Source organism: Heloderma suspectum, chromosome 1, assembly GCF_057233095.1.
Source record: "Heloderma suspectum isolate Gila_16-S chromosome 1, 16-S_ref, whole genome shotgun sequence".
Classification (NCBI taxonomy): domain Eukaryota; kingdom Metazoa; phylum Chordata; class Lepidosauria; order Squamata; family Helodermatidae; genus Heloderma; species Heloderma suspectum.
This window is the reverse complement of record NC_139458.1, coordinates 393781135-393796151: the sequence shown is the minus strand read 5'-3', so window position 1 is coordinate 393796151 and position 15017 is coordinate 393781135. Positions and strand designations below refer to the sequence as shown.

Here is a 15017-nt window from a genome sequence, read left to right as displayed (position 1 = left end):
ACATCCAGGAATTCCTTAATACATGGGAAAAGCATGAACAGCAATATGTCCACTGTGGTGCTGTTTAGTTTCTTACAGGTGTTTTGCATTTCAAAGGAAGAATAATTACTGGCTCAAAATTTATTCACTGGGATGGGCTCTGTGCAAGAATTCCTAACTACAAGCACCAGATTGAATAGCCTATAGAAATCAAGAAGTGCAAATCAAACTGGTGCATATTTGATCATTTCATCCCTAATTTCCACTCCAATCTCTTAAGGTAGTTTTGAGTTAGAAACCAGTACCAGCACCATGTCAGTAATACAGCTGTAAAGTATTTCAAGATACAGAATGGGAGTATCTGAAAAATAAGATGTTAAAGAGGCTTAAGAGACTATAAAGAAGCCCTTCCAATAAAAAAAAATCTTAACATCAAACAAAATACATGTGAATGGACAACTATAATAAATGTAATGTAGAATTATTCATAAAACAAGCTGAAACGTAACAGCTTAAGATGAGCCAGAGTATGGATGTAAATTTCTTTGCTGCTCTTAAATCCATTAGAGGACACAAGAGGAAGGCATTCTGTTTAAAGATTTTTCTGTAAACCTGGTCTGCACATGCATTTTTAGTGATTTGGATTATGAAAATAGTGTTCTGTGTTTGTTCAGAGAGAACTGATTTACTACATTAAGAAACTGGAATACCACTTTTCCCCCCTCCTTTGGCGGTATTTAAAGAAATTCTATCAGGAGTCTCTGATCAAATCAAAGAGCTCTGAAGGGAAAATATAGCAAGTCTGAGTTAAGGGATAAACACAAGTGCAGTGGCTGTAACTGATTCCTCACCACAGAATCTGTGCATTAAAAACAAAAAACATGCACAAGAAAGGAACATTTCCTTCTAATCCTGGTTTGTCTTCTCCTGAAGTCAAAGACCTCTTTCCATCTTGGGTTCCTACTTTAGCTGGTGCCACAAGGATGCGTTTATTGTTCTTTTCATTATGAGTTATTCTTTTCTTTTTTACACTTAAGGATGTCCGTAAGTGCATTTTTACCCTTTAACTAGAAAGGAGAAATTCTGAAATCAACTGTTAAGTAGGGGAAACATCAGGCTGGTTTTCTTTTGTTATGTGTCTTTTGCGCACAGAAGTTAAAGGACCCATTCCTAATGCCAGGGAATTGACAGCACCACCTCAGAAAAGGTCTTGGGGAAGTGTGTGATATGAAAAGTTTGTACAATGTACATGTTTTATTCAAAGGAAACAGTCAACTCACTAATTTTTGAAGATAATGCTACCAGTACTACCCTCATTTTAGATCTTATGTTTCAAATAAGAATCATTGCACAAATTAAGGCCAATTTGGAATTTTCATTTATTAACTTCAGAAATTACATTGTAATTGTTTAGTTGGTGATTCTGAAAGCTCTCAAATTGTTTTGTTGGTAAACAAAGTTTCTTTTTTAAAATAATACTTTATATAGTCTGTGTAAAACTCCTGTCAGCCAAATGGTCTTACACGACACTCCAGAGGAGCACCAGTTATACTGCATTAACTTGTAGATGACACTTTTTAATCTGGTTTAAATTTCAAACGTATACAAATTAAGTCATTTTACTGCTATAAATAATTTATTTTTAAAAAAAATTGTGCTGTTAACCCCTTTATAGGGCAACAAGCTATGTGAAAAGTACAAAACCTTTTGTCAAGTGTGATACTGAGAGTGCTTTTCATGTCATTCACTGGTTTAACATCTGGGTTTAGATACACTGCGCAACGGGCAAGGCTAGAATCCATGAACCAAGCTGCAAAGATCTCAAGCTAAATAAGGCGGAGAGACTCAGAGAAACAAGAGAAGGAAATACTTTCCTATCCAACATGTACTCTTCAGACTAAAGCACTCTTTCTATCAAGCCTTCTAAACTGTTAAATAAAAGGTTTTCCAAACAAGCATTTAAACTTCATTACACAGAAGAGCAACAAGAACAGTAGTCTGCCTGACAAAATGGCAGAAGGGAAAAATGTATATACGGAGTTCAATGGTTAGCCTGAATGTAGCACAGTTCTTCACAACCGATGGGGGGTTACTTCAACATGGTGTCCAACAACGTTCTAACGACGTGCTTCATCTCAACTGTTTACTATGAAGCAAGGTGGTAAAATGTTTGGCCCCAGTCGGGCTTCAGAAATGGTTCTTTTTTCATGACGAGCATGTCTGTCCAGCTATCAATCATGTTTGTTTGCACCAAATCCCAAGCCATTTAAAATACGACTAAATTTAAGTTAAACAGAAGTCGTCTGCTCCAAATTCACCATCAACTATCCATGCTACTGCATTCCTCTAAGGGGAAAAAGATGGAATGTAAAAGAAAAATATTAAGAAAATCTTTATAATCATTGTTCACCTCAGCCATAATATACAGGTATCTTCACAGTTATGCAAGGCCATTCATGGAAACCCGTTCACAGTAACAAACTGAGCAGTTACAGTCACTATTGTACTAGTTCTGTGCATCCAGCAGGGGATTTGAAGCTGCTTGCTTAACTCTGGGGAGCATCAAGTGCAGACTGCCATGTGTGTCTGAGGGTAGGGGAGGTGTGGAGGAGCTGTTAACCGGGACAAGGTCTTTGCATTCAAAAAGAAAACACTAGACTATAGTGAGATGTTGAGCTGAAACTTCCCTTGCAGGAGCATGCAACTGTTAGAACACAGTTAAATGGTATGACAAATTATGTTAACTGTAGTTCAAAGGGTTTGAGAAATCAGAAACCTATAGCAAAATCTACTTTGGATATTCATACAAATTAAGATCTTCTGGTCCATGAGGCTTTAATCTAGAACCATGGGGGCAGGAAACACCAGATTGTGGGCAAATGCAGCCAGACATTTTTCTTTGTAAACAACTTCAGTTTTGCTCATATTACTGCTATAATAAGAATATATTTATTCAGAAATATAAGCTGCCCTGGGAAGCGCTGACTAAAACTGAATCAAACATTTCGACAAGAGACAAAGGTCTACAGATGGGAAGCTTACTTAAAATTTAGATTCACTGTTAAGAAATAACATGTCATTTTCTGTTTACTATTTGTAAGAAAATGTTGTGCACACCATGTTACAACTTTTTAACTTAGAACAAATTGTCTAATTTAGGTTTTCACAAATTAGAAAGAAAAATGGATCCCACAATAGCCTGTTCATTTGGGTAGCCGTTTGCTAAAATCTAATTTTCAAATGTGATGGTAATTTATCTTTATGCCTCAAAAAAACAAAAAACACCAAATACGCCACCAACTTTGTGAAGGAAAAGCATCTTGAAAGATAAGCAATGGAAAAAAGCAGCCATGTTGGGGGGGGGGGGCTCAAAAAGAGTTCCAGGTGAATTAGTGTAGTACTTTGCTTAAGTTTATAATAGCTCATGCAAGGTTCCTCCACCTTTTTTTTGGCAAGTCTCTCCCCCGCATGCAGTTCTTCCTGCCATGCCACAGCCTATATTATTCAAGTACTGTGATCCTTCAGAGAGGCTTTTCCAGAGGCACAGTGGGGAGGAAGGGGACAAGAAAGACCCAGTGTATGAGTGACCTTCTATTCACACAACCTTTGGATCTGGCCCATGTCTCCACCACCATGGTTTCCCTCAGGTCTTGGCTTTGCAGATCATTGCCTACTTGCCCTATTTCCTTTAGCTACCCTCTCTTGAGCAGCCTCTCTAGCACATATTTCTTCCCAATGCTAAACATCAACGGTTCTTCAGAACCCCCCTGCACCCTCCATTTCTTATATCCTCTGACTTTTCCCCTCAAGCCTCACCCTACCCTTCCTTCAGGCTTCTCTTTCTTTACGTATTGGGTTACTTTGCACCCTTTCTTTATCCTTCTTGCTTTGGGGCTCCTTGTGCTTCAGCTGCCTTACTTTCTGGGACTTCTTCCCAATTGTCAAGATATCCCATGTCAACTGTCAACCTCCCCTTCTCCATCAAAGTTGGATTGTACATTAGCCAAAGCCGGTTAGAGATATCGCCAGCACAAATCCAATGCAATACAGATTGCCAAGAGTGTATTAAAATAACTGGCAGACCAGTTCTGCACACACCATTTTCACCCATCTATCACTTTCCTCTCTTCTACCTACAAACACAAAGAGATAAGCATCCACTCTTCTGAATGCATGGCCATCTGCTGTTCATGTACTTTGCTATTCATCTGCCCAAAATGTTGCTCATCTGCCCAAAATGGGAGGATAGCCTTTGCTCCCCTATTGTGTGAGCAAGTACTGCTTACACAAATTTCAAAAATAACTTGAGACCTCAAGGGAGTCTTAAAGGGACTCTTACACAGTGACACAACAAGATCCTGAATTTAACCAAAGCCACCTATCTGTAATGAGGCATCAGATCCCAACTGCTGATTGTTCACAATAATTGGGGCACCCAGTTCATCATCAGACTAGGTACTGAACTAGGACTGGGGAGACCAGGGTTCAAATCCCCACTCAGTAATGAAGCCAACCAGTCACTATCTCTCAACAGAACATTCGACACTTACCATGAAGTTTCATTCTGGTATGGTGTGACAAAGGCATCCAACAATGGGCTAACTCCTTTATGCCCAGGAAAGGCAGGGATCATGGGACCTAGATTATTTCACTAGGTCCTATGCTGCAAGACTTGTCTCCAATTCCACGAGACAGAGTAGAACCTGAGGACTATTAGATAGATGAGAAAATCAAGGAGTGGGGCTGCCTACCCAATTAGGCCTAGCACAGGGGTATGAGACAAAGGGGTGCCAGCAGAGACTGTTCCATTCCCAGCCTGGTGTGCAGAGGCTTCCAACAATGGGATTTGCATAAGCTAACCTTAGGTATAGGGACAAAAAGTGGCCAAGTCTATAAGGAAGGAAGAACATGTTGTAGCAGCCTTCTCCCAAAGGCTGCCCTTGCAGAGCAAAAGGCATCCAGCCTGTTATGCTTAGTGAATGTGTTTAGGGTGGATCACATGGCACCCCTGCATAACTCAAGACAGCAGCATTGGTAGGAAAAGCTGCAGCTGTGGCTGGTGCACTGACAGAATGAGCTGTGATGTGGAATGGCTTAGGCCAATGTTGTGCATCATGAGCTGTAGCTATACACTATATCAGATCACTATCTGGTGATGTTAGACTTCTCGGTTCCACAATCCCTCCGAAGGGGTGGAGGACCCATTAAAATGGTCCGCCCCAGGCGTCTTATGGATCCGAATGGATTCCTGAACGCGCTTGGGGATTCTCTGGGGCACGCCAACGGCCACTCAGTTGAGACCCTGGTGGGTGGCTGGAATGCTGCAATCACTGGGGCATTAGATCAGGTGGCTCCGAAACACCCTCTCCCCCTGAACAGGGCTCGGACTGCACCATGGTTCAATCCGTGGTTACAAGCTCTGAAACAGGAGGTGAGACAGCTAGAGCACTGGTGGCGAAAGTCTCGCTCCAAAGACAATTAGACACGGGCTAGAGCTGTATCTTCAGCCTATCACATGGTGGTGAAGGCAGCAAAAAAGGAATATTATGCTGCCTCCATCGCGTCTGCAGAGTGCTGTCCCAGGAGGCTGTTCCAAGTGGTCCGGTGCCTGGTCGGTCCAGTGCCTCTGGAACCACTGGAGCATTCTAAGGCCTCCTGTGAGGCCTTGGCAAGGCACTTTGCAGATAAAATTGATGGGATTAGGAGTGTTACCCTGCACACTGTGGATACAGTTAGTGAGGAAGAGGCAGCCTGTGGCAAACCGGTTTTGTGGGATCGGGTCCAGCTTCTTCCTCCTGATGAAGTGGACAAGGTGCTTTCATCTGTAAGGCCGACCACCTACTTACTTGATCCTTGCCCATCTTGGCTCATTATAGGCTGCAGAGAGAGACTGGGTGAGGGGATCAGGGCGGTGGTGAATGCCTCCCTTGAGGAGGGAGTGATGCCATCAGCCCTCAAGGAGGCAGTGATAAGACCGCTCTTAAAGAAGCCCTCCTTGGATCCTCAAGTTCTGAACAACTTTCGCCCAGTCTCAAATCTGCCATTTTGGGGCAAGGTGATTGAGCGGGTGGTGGCGATGCAGTTGAAGGCACACTTGGAAGAAACTGATTATCTAGACCCATTTCAGTCGGGCTTCAGGCTTGGGCATGGGACAGAAACGGCCTTGGTCGCCTTGGTAGATGATATGAGGAGAGCTCTGGATAGGGGTGAATGCTCCTTCCTTGTTCTCCTCGACCTCTCAGCGGCTTTTGATACCGATGACCACAGTATCCTCCTGGACCGCCTGGAGGGGTTGGGCACTGGAGATACCGTACTGCGGTGGTTCTAGTCCTTCCTCTCCGGCAGGTACCAGAGGGTAACACTGGGAGAGGTGGTTTCGGACCTGTGGCCACTCACTTGTGGGGTGCCACAGGGTTCCATCCTCTCCCCGATGCTATTTAACATCTATGTGAAGCCGCTGGGGGCTATCATCAGGAGGTTTGGGGTGCAGTGTCATCAATATGCAGATGACACGCAGCTCTACCTCTCGTTCAAATCTTCACCAAGGTTGGCCGTAGAATCCCTGTCCAAATGTCTGGAGACGGTGAGTGGCTGGATGGGGAGGAATAAGCTGAAGCTGAACCCTGACAAGACCGAGGTACTTTTGGTGGGAGACAAGAGGAGGCTGGGGGATGCTGACGTGGTGTTGAATGGGGTACGGCTACCCTTGAAAGACCAGGTCCGCAGCCTGGGGGTCATTTTGGACTCTCAGCTGTCCATGGAGGCTCAGGTGTCAGCTGTGAGCCAGACAGCGCTGTATCAACTCCATCTGATGCGGCGGCTGCGCCCCTTCTTTCCCGACCATCTGCTCCCATTGGTAGTACATGCCCTGGTCTCCTCTCATTTAGACTACTGTAATGCGCTCTACATGGGGTTACCCTTGAAGATGGTTCAGAAGCTGCAGCTGGTACAGAACGTGGCAGCTCGCCTGATTAAAGGCAGCCGCCGGCGAGATCACATCACTCCAGTGCTGAAGGAGTTGCACTGGTTACCAGTTGTTTTCCGGGCCAAATTCAAGGTGTTGGTTTTGACCTTTAAAACCTTATATGGTTCTGGCCCAGCCTATCTTAAGGAGCGCCTCCAGCAACACCAGACAGGCCGCTTCACAAGATCAGCCTCGGATGGCCTTCTCTATGTCCCATCAGCCAGGACAGCTAGACTGGTGGGGACAAGGGAGAGGGCCTTCCCTGTGGTGACCCCCACTCTGTGGAACTCCCTCCCTAGGGAACTCCGCCATGCCCCCTCTTTAATGAGCTTCCGCCGTGCATTAAAAACATGGTTGTTCAGGCAGGCATTTTGGGTGGGTTAGGGTATTTTATTTAGAAAACGTTTTTATTGTAGAATTTTATTGTCTTAAACTGTTTTATTATATGTTGTACATCGCCCAGAGTGGCTGGGTGACCAGCCAGATGGGCGATTAATAAATTTAATAAAGAAAGAAAGAAATACATGCCTTGATCCATCTGGCTACCGTGGCATTTCAGGTGCAGATGAGATCTGAGTTATCTGTGGACCACCTTAGAATGGACTGGGGAAATTGCTCAGGTTTGCCTGTGCATGGTATTAGGCTTGTAACCTAGTGAAAAGCCCCTCTGTAGGAACTGCAATAGTTTTTTTATGCTTCCCATCTGGTAGTTAAATGCCTTACCCCTGCACCATCTGATGAAGGCCTTCCACACTGTCTTACATATGAGAATGATGGATGATCTTTAGGAAGACACTAGGGTCTGGAACACCTCTTCAAGGTATCAGAGCTTCAGGAATGCATCCTCTGATGCCGAGCAGCTAGGTGCAGCCAACCAAAGTCTGGATGTAGTCTGGGGCCCTATGACAGAAGGTTTCTTGCCATGGGGAGGAATCATATCTGCTACTGCATATAGAGGATTTCCAAGAATCACAGTGTGGCTAGAAGAGGGCTACAAGAATGACCATGAATTGTTCTGCTCTGATCTGCAACCTGGATATTTGAGGTGTGGAAGGGAAAGCACATAGAAGCTTCCTAAACAAGGGGGAGTTTAAGGCATTTATGGCCTCCATCCTGCTTGTCAGATATCTGGTGAAGTAGCGCGTGCGCACGGGGGCAGGTTGGGGGTTGCTGGAAATGCAGAGTTTGACTGGATAGCTGAAGCATCTCTGTAGAGCAGGGGTGTTGAACCTCAGGCCCGTGGGCCAAATCCAGCCTGCCTGGGCTCCCAAATCCAGCCCTCCAGGGTTTGCCTGATAGCCACACCCCCTCTCCCCCAACTGCTGATCATTTGGGGTTTTCCTGGTTTTCTTTCTTTTCTAAAAAGTTGAAATGCCTCTCCTAAGGCTTAGTTACTGGCACTAAGAGCTTTAAGCTAAAATATGCTGGCATTTTTGGTATTCTGTCTCTGCCCCTTTCGGCTTCACCTCTGCCCATGACTGGAATGCACCCTTGGAGAGCTTCTCTGAATTTGAATTTGGCCCTCAAATACAAAGAGGTTCAACTGCTGTAGATCATGAAACACAGCTAGATCGACAATCAACTCCACTCCCTTAGGTCCAATTTTTGATAACTAAGGAAGTCAGCAGTTACACTGAAAATGCCTTTGATGCTCTGAGTGGAGATGGAAAGGAGATTGATCTTCCACAGCAGTATGTTTTCTGCCTCCTGGTGAAGGGAGCAGGACTTGGTGCTGCCCTGTTGGTGCTGCCATTGATGTGGTTTGGTGGAGGTTTTGTGGGTCCTAAACAGGACATGGTTTTGTTGAAACAAGGACAGTAAGATAAAACTATAAGAAGAAACTCACGAAGGATCAAAGGGAAGATAATAAAGACATTATGCTATAAGAAATAGCTGGAAGGCGCAAACCCTAGGGAGGAGTCTTGTACCACAGGACCCAGTGAAGCAATCCAGGGCACATGATTCCTGCCTTTCCTGGCCAGTGGGATGAGTTAGCCCATTGTTGGATGCCTCCTCACACCAAACTGAAAACTGTGTACATCACTTTGAGCTTCTTGGAGGAAAGATGGATTATAATCATAATAAATATGTAAATAAAATAACAATCTTATAAGCTTCCACTCCCACAAAATTAATTTTATTTACCTTCAATATCCTGGTTATCTACAAAAGGTGCTGGTCCCCATATTCTAACAGTGCCATCGTCGGAGGCGCTGGCCATCATGGACGGAATTTGCGGGTTCCAGCTCACGCAGTTGACTGTACGTGTGTGCCCTGTCAGCTCCGCAATTGGCAGCTCACTACGTTTGTGCCAAATATATACTTTGTGATCTAAGACAGATAGGTTTTAAAAAACATGAGGGCCATCATAAAATTTAAAATATGATCTAAAGACAATAATGGCATTGATCCACGTACTGACTGCTTCCACATTAAAATTCCATGTATGTCCGAGAACTTAAGTCTGCTGAATGGTGCATCCAACAGCTTCAAGAATCCCAGTTTAAACTAACAGCAGGTACAAACCTTCTCTGCAAGATGAATATATTTGTACGTACTTGGAACATATTATATTTTAAGCAGGCTTTATATTATCTGAATAGTAGCTGGTTTGAGTGTTACTTCCTCTCCTAAAATTTCTATATATGTCAAGTCTGGAAACAAGCCCTAGGCTCATCCTCCCTATTCTATTTCTGACAACCCCTATGGGTGGCATGGGAAACTCCGAAAGAGTTCACATTGCCATCTGAGTGCAAGACTCCAATCTAAGCCTGAATACTGTAGGATTTCTATACGCATGGATTCATCACTGCACGATAAGGACAGGGGAGAAAGCAGTCATAGCCAGGGCAGGCCCACTCTTGATCTCACCACATGCAGAGGCAAGGGAAAGGGGGAAGTAACACCCACACAGCCTTACAGTTTCCTTTATGTATCACATCCTATCAGAACACTTTCTATCAATGTATTTTGGAGCAACAAACCAGCAATTTCAAAGACTTGAAGCAAAAATTATTTACACTCCCAGGTTGTATTTTATTTAGGTGTACACCTATAACTGTGTTGATGCAACGACTTATCACACAAAAAATTACATATCTGAAAAGTAACAATATGACATGGGACAACTCTGTGCCATTGTTGCTCCTGTCACTGGGCAGGCATCAACAAGGATAGCAGTAGTGACTGCACCCATCTGAACTGTAGATCATACAGGGCTGGTTCCATGTCAGATGTGCAACTGACTGCATTACCAAAAAACCAAAGGTCAAAGTGACTAACATAAAGTGAGATTTTTGCTAAATACTAATATCCTACAGTAACAAGCTCATGGCTTGTATTTAAATGCTTGATCAGATAGAAGCATCTATAAGAATAACTTCAAGATATACAAGAGTGATTAAAAAATACCAGTGTTCTCTCTGAAGCTGAATTTTTAATGAATGATTAAGGATCTAAAATGTTACAGTCCATTCCCAACCCTTACAAATCATGCTATGACCTACTTGCTAAATCAGCTCATAGAAGATTTTTAAAACTCAAGTTGCCATGACATCTAAATGGCATCAAACACTCCTGCTTGTATTTCCATTTTTAATCACCCAATTTAAGCTAACCATAACATACACTCTGCATAGCTTCAAAGTCATCACAGTGTTCACCTTAATGCCACAACACTCAGCACTTACTCTCAGGAGGAGAGCCTTTTTATGCTACTTTATGCTTATGTACACAGTTAGATGCTTTACTCCCAGGGCAGACACTTTGATGTTTGGGGCTGGTAGGTGAAAAGCCTACCTAGCTGAGAACATACCTTTACATTTAAGAGGTTATGACATTTAAATCTGTTACTTTTTTTGTACATAGAGACTTTCACAGCAGCCATATTTGCAACAATTCAGTGCAAAGAGGCAACAGCCTCAGGCAGTCCGAATCTAAATAAGGTGCCATCAGCTTCAACTACAGCTGGGTAGTTTTTAGACACTGAAAATGAAAAAAATAAAAAGCTGTTCTAAGTTGACCTGGATAAATTAATCTGCACATTCATGTCAAACAAACAGTAGGCTGTAACTAAGTGACTTGTCCATGCTGTCCTGAGCGGTGTACAGACTGATACACCAAGACTCAATACAGTTGACTAGACATTCCTTGAGCAGAAACTGGAAGGGGAAGGGGGTTAATGCATGCATAAGGATTGATGTAACTATTTACAATGGCAATGCACTGAAAATACAAGGTCAAATAAAGGTGCTGTTCTCAGGTGAAGCACTCACCAATTAAAGGTAAAGAAACACTGCTTCAAGATTTATTTTTGAGAGCCCACCTACAATTGCCCTCCTGTTCAGACCAAAACCTTATTCTCCTCAAATTTGTGAGCCACAGGAATACTGCTGCTCCGTCTGTATTAATCACTACTATCACCAATACAGAGTGAGATCCTGAGAGTGAGTCAGCACCCTTAATGCCTAGAAAACCTGCCAAACAAGCCACTTGTGAAACTGACAAAAAAAACCCCTGTGTTTATTTCAGGTTGCTCATAGTCAAAGTTACCGGACATGTTAGATCTGCTACAGGACACAAGAGCTGCTTCTCTCACCATAATTAATTATGCTTGAGATGACAGAACTCATCTGAATTTACATGACCACACCTACCTTTGGAAAACAAACCTATACCAAATAAAGGTTGTTACCTCATCAGAAAGTCTGAAAGTATCCCAGTGCATCGCACTCATCCTACCAAAAATACAGTCACTGCTATTAACAGCATCATACATCCTACTACCCATTCCACCATTTTCTGAATGAGAGTCCTTTTCTTTCAGTGAGCAATTAGTTACTTTGTATGGAATTGTTGTAAGGAACATCCACTTTGCTTATTAAAATGCAGAAAATATTATAACATTCACTTATGTAGAAAGTATGTGCTTGAATTGTAGATATATTTATATATTACACACACAAACAGAGATCTTAAAAAAGCAATCTTAAGACTCAAGCGTTACCTTCACTGCCACTAGCGATGAAGTCTTCATTATGACCTCCAAAACATGAGTGAATCGTGTAAAACCCTTGTGTAACACCTTGGTACTTTCTCACTAGAACTCTGTCTTGCAAATCCCATAAATGAACTCCCTGAGAACAAAGAGCATGGTGGAGGTAATTTAACAGTAGCTTTTCCATAATTTGGTTTCACTGTTTATGGAATTATTAAAACTGGATAAGAATGAACAAACTAATTCAAAAAAGAAAAAGCAGTCTATTTGATGTGGACAAGCATTGGGTTGTATCCAACAGTTAGGCAAACAGGAGGCCGTTCGCCCAACAGGGCTTTCCCACCCATTTCTCTCCAATGCAGACCCCTGCAACTGAAAGCCTCAATTGGGGGAGTCTCAGGAAAGGCCTAGGAAGTTGTGTGGTGGCTGCAATATGAGGGAAGAAACAGAGAAAACTGGGCAGATGCAGCTTCAGGAGCAACAGCCTGCTCATACACGCTGCCCCACTCAACTGAAGCCGCCTTTTACACATCCCAGGCCTTCCTGAGGGGCCTCTGACCCCCCCAGTAGAAGTTTTTAGTGGTGGGGAGGTACAGAAGAACACACAGGAAGCTGTATAATACTAGGTCAGACCATCAGTCCATTTAGCTCAGTATTATCTATACTGATTAGCAGTGGCTCTCCAAGGTTTGGCAAGGACTCTTGCCCAGGCCTGGCTGAAGACACCAAAGATTAAACCTGGGACCTTCTGCAAACAAAGTATATGCTCTATCATTACAGTATGGCTTTTCCCAACAGGCATCTGAAATAGGGAGGCAGGAGCAGGAAAGCCCAGTTACATGAGCTGCTTTTCTCTTGGATAACGTTTAGATATGAGACTTCTGTTCTACTGCCCACTTCCACCTCTAGAGCCTCTTGCTATGTTCCTAATTTACAGACCCAATATTTGGAATGCCACTTACTCATATACTTTGATTCAACTAGATTCTAAAAGCATCAACAATTAAATGCCAACCATTTTATCTATTCAAATGTACAGGGGCTATTTTGTTTGAAAATCATTCTGGGTTAGCAAGTTTCATTTGGTCCCAAAGATCTGTACAGCACTATAAAATGGATCTAAACTACTTCATTTAATTGGGGAAATCAAAAGATAGTTGGGTGTGGTGGAAATCATATGGCCTTGAGTGATACAAAGATCAGAGTGCTTTAACCAGACTAGCCTCATCTTCTATGAACAGCTTATTTTGGTTATGGCATTTCTATGCTGCCCCAAACTAAGTTCTCTGAGCAACTTACAATAAACTTAAAAACAAAATAGAACATAAAGCCATATAATCAAAAGCAACATAAAAGACAGCAAAACACAGTACCACCAAATTAAATACACTGCTTTTAAAACTAAGAGGCTCAGACAACTTGTTATTTAAAAGGCTGAGGTGAACAAAAAGGTCTTCAGCTTGAGACAGGCTGATTGAATACATTTATATAGATTCCTTATTCAGGCTTGTAAATACAAAAAGCTAGGAGGCAGTCACTCAACACTGAGCTACTTGCCTGAGCCTCCATTTCCCTGTGCTCAAAAACTTTTTTCCCCATACTAGTGCTCCTCTCCTGCTCCTAGAAGGCCAGGAAAGGTGTGTGTGTGTGTGTGTGGGGGGAATACTGGGTGACACTTGCTCTTTTCCTCCCAGAACTACAGACTTTAAAACCTAGAGGGGAAAGGAGTGAGAACATGAGCCTGCACACATTCTCCATTGAGTGACTACTGATACAGAGTGTAGGCTTACATTCTCTCTTACCCACTTGCCGCAGAGAAAAAGAGATAAGGGAACACAGCTAATCAGCCCCATTGTGTTAGCTAAACCAGGGGAACACAATAGGGGGAGGTGAATTCTTACCTCTCGCAATCTGGCAATAAAAAAAAAAGTACAGCCAGAGATCACCTGGGGGAGATTTTTTTTTACCACAGACAAGTGACTTGCTACAAGATTGCCACATGCCAACATCTCTCAGAGTAGGAATATTCCCCTATTATTATTTTTTAAACCTGTCCACTTACCTGAGTTGCAACATTTAACAAAGCTAACCGGCCATTTTTTGAAATAGTAAAAGACATAATTGGATGATCTTCTTGTACTCTGAAAATAAAACAACAACTACATTAGAACCACGTCTTTGAATCAATGCTGGCATTTCTACACAATTTCACTGCAATCTCAGCATCTTTTATTACTAGGGCCTTGCAGACACAGATGCCCATTTAGGTCTGCACCAACATCCATCTGTTAACATTGTTTTTAGAAAAAACCCATTTTAGAATTGGCACATGAACCCAAGGAGTCATGTGGAATTTTAAGGCATCCAACTCAGTTTCATAGTTTGGTGACCTGTAAGATGAAATTAGTTCATCAAGCTGAATGGTAAGTAGCAGTAGTTACATGTTCCTGTCTGTAAGGTCCTCAAAGTTATAGCCCCGAATTCGCTGATGTGTGTCTGACGCCAACACAGTCTTCCCATCACTCAAGCACCACAGGCATTGAACTCTCACTCCTTCCCAGGAGTCAAGGAGATTACCATCTAAATCCTAGACAGGAAATACATGAAGTAATTAGAAAATCTATCTTCATTTAAAACAACCAGCAACATGAAAAAATAATAGTATGTCCCCATATCAGATACTAGTACATGAAGATGTGCTGTACACAGAGAGGGGAAACAGATTCGATGGGTGACATCCAACTTTCCCTTCCTCTTCTCCTCTCCACATCCCTCCATGATGCCCCAAATCTGCTCTGGAGGGGGATCCTCCAACACTCCAGAGAAGTTTTTGGGAGGGTGTGGGGGATTTCAAGGGGGAGGTAGAATCCAGTACACTGACCGATGCTGTTCTGATACAACCCCAAGAGCGTTAACACCTGCACAAAACAGGTGACTTAATGCCCTCTACATGGAGTATTTTCAGCCTACTGACTGGGAAATAGAAAAAAGAGAAACACACACACCCGCCCCCCTGGAAGGAAGACTTGTATAAAAAATGTCAGACTGTCTTCCTTGCATTTATTAGCCTTTTGCCCC

General features: G+C 42.9%; 1 protein-coding gene across 4 annotated transcripts in view; it reads right to left on the bottom strand.

Annotated features, from left to right (window-relative positions):
• WDR26 (WD repeat domain 26) overlaps nt 1–15017 on the bottom strand; it is a 39427-nt gene continuing 24410 nt past the window's right edge. For 2 of the 4 annotated variants that reach the window (XR_014786916.1, XR_014786915.1), the window contains exons 10-15: nt 14381–14526; nt 14002–14080; nt 11949–12078; nt 10758–10927; nt 9089–9274; nt 527–2325 (exon numbers count right to left, since the gene is read on the bottom strand). Coding sequence is in view for 2 of the 4 variants with exons in the window: in XM_084828665.1 (XP_084684791.1) it covers nt 2300–2325; nt 9089–9274; nt 11949–12078; nt 14002–14080; nt 14381–14526 (567 nt within the window). In the remaining 2 variants the exon portion in view is untranslated. Of the gene's footprint in view, nt 2326–9088; nt 9275–10757; nt 10928–11948; nt 12079–14001; nt 14081–14380; nt 14527–15017 lie in introns of all 4 variants that reach the window. The other 2 variants (XM_084828665.1, XM_084828666.1) reach the window with 1 other exon arrangement.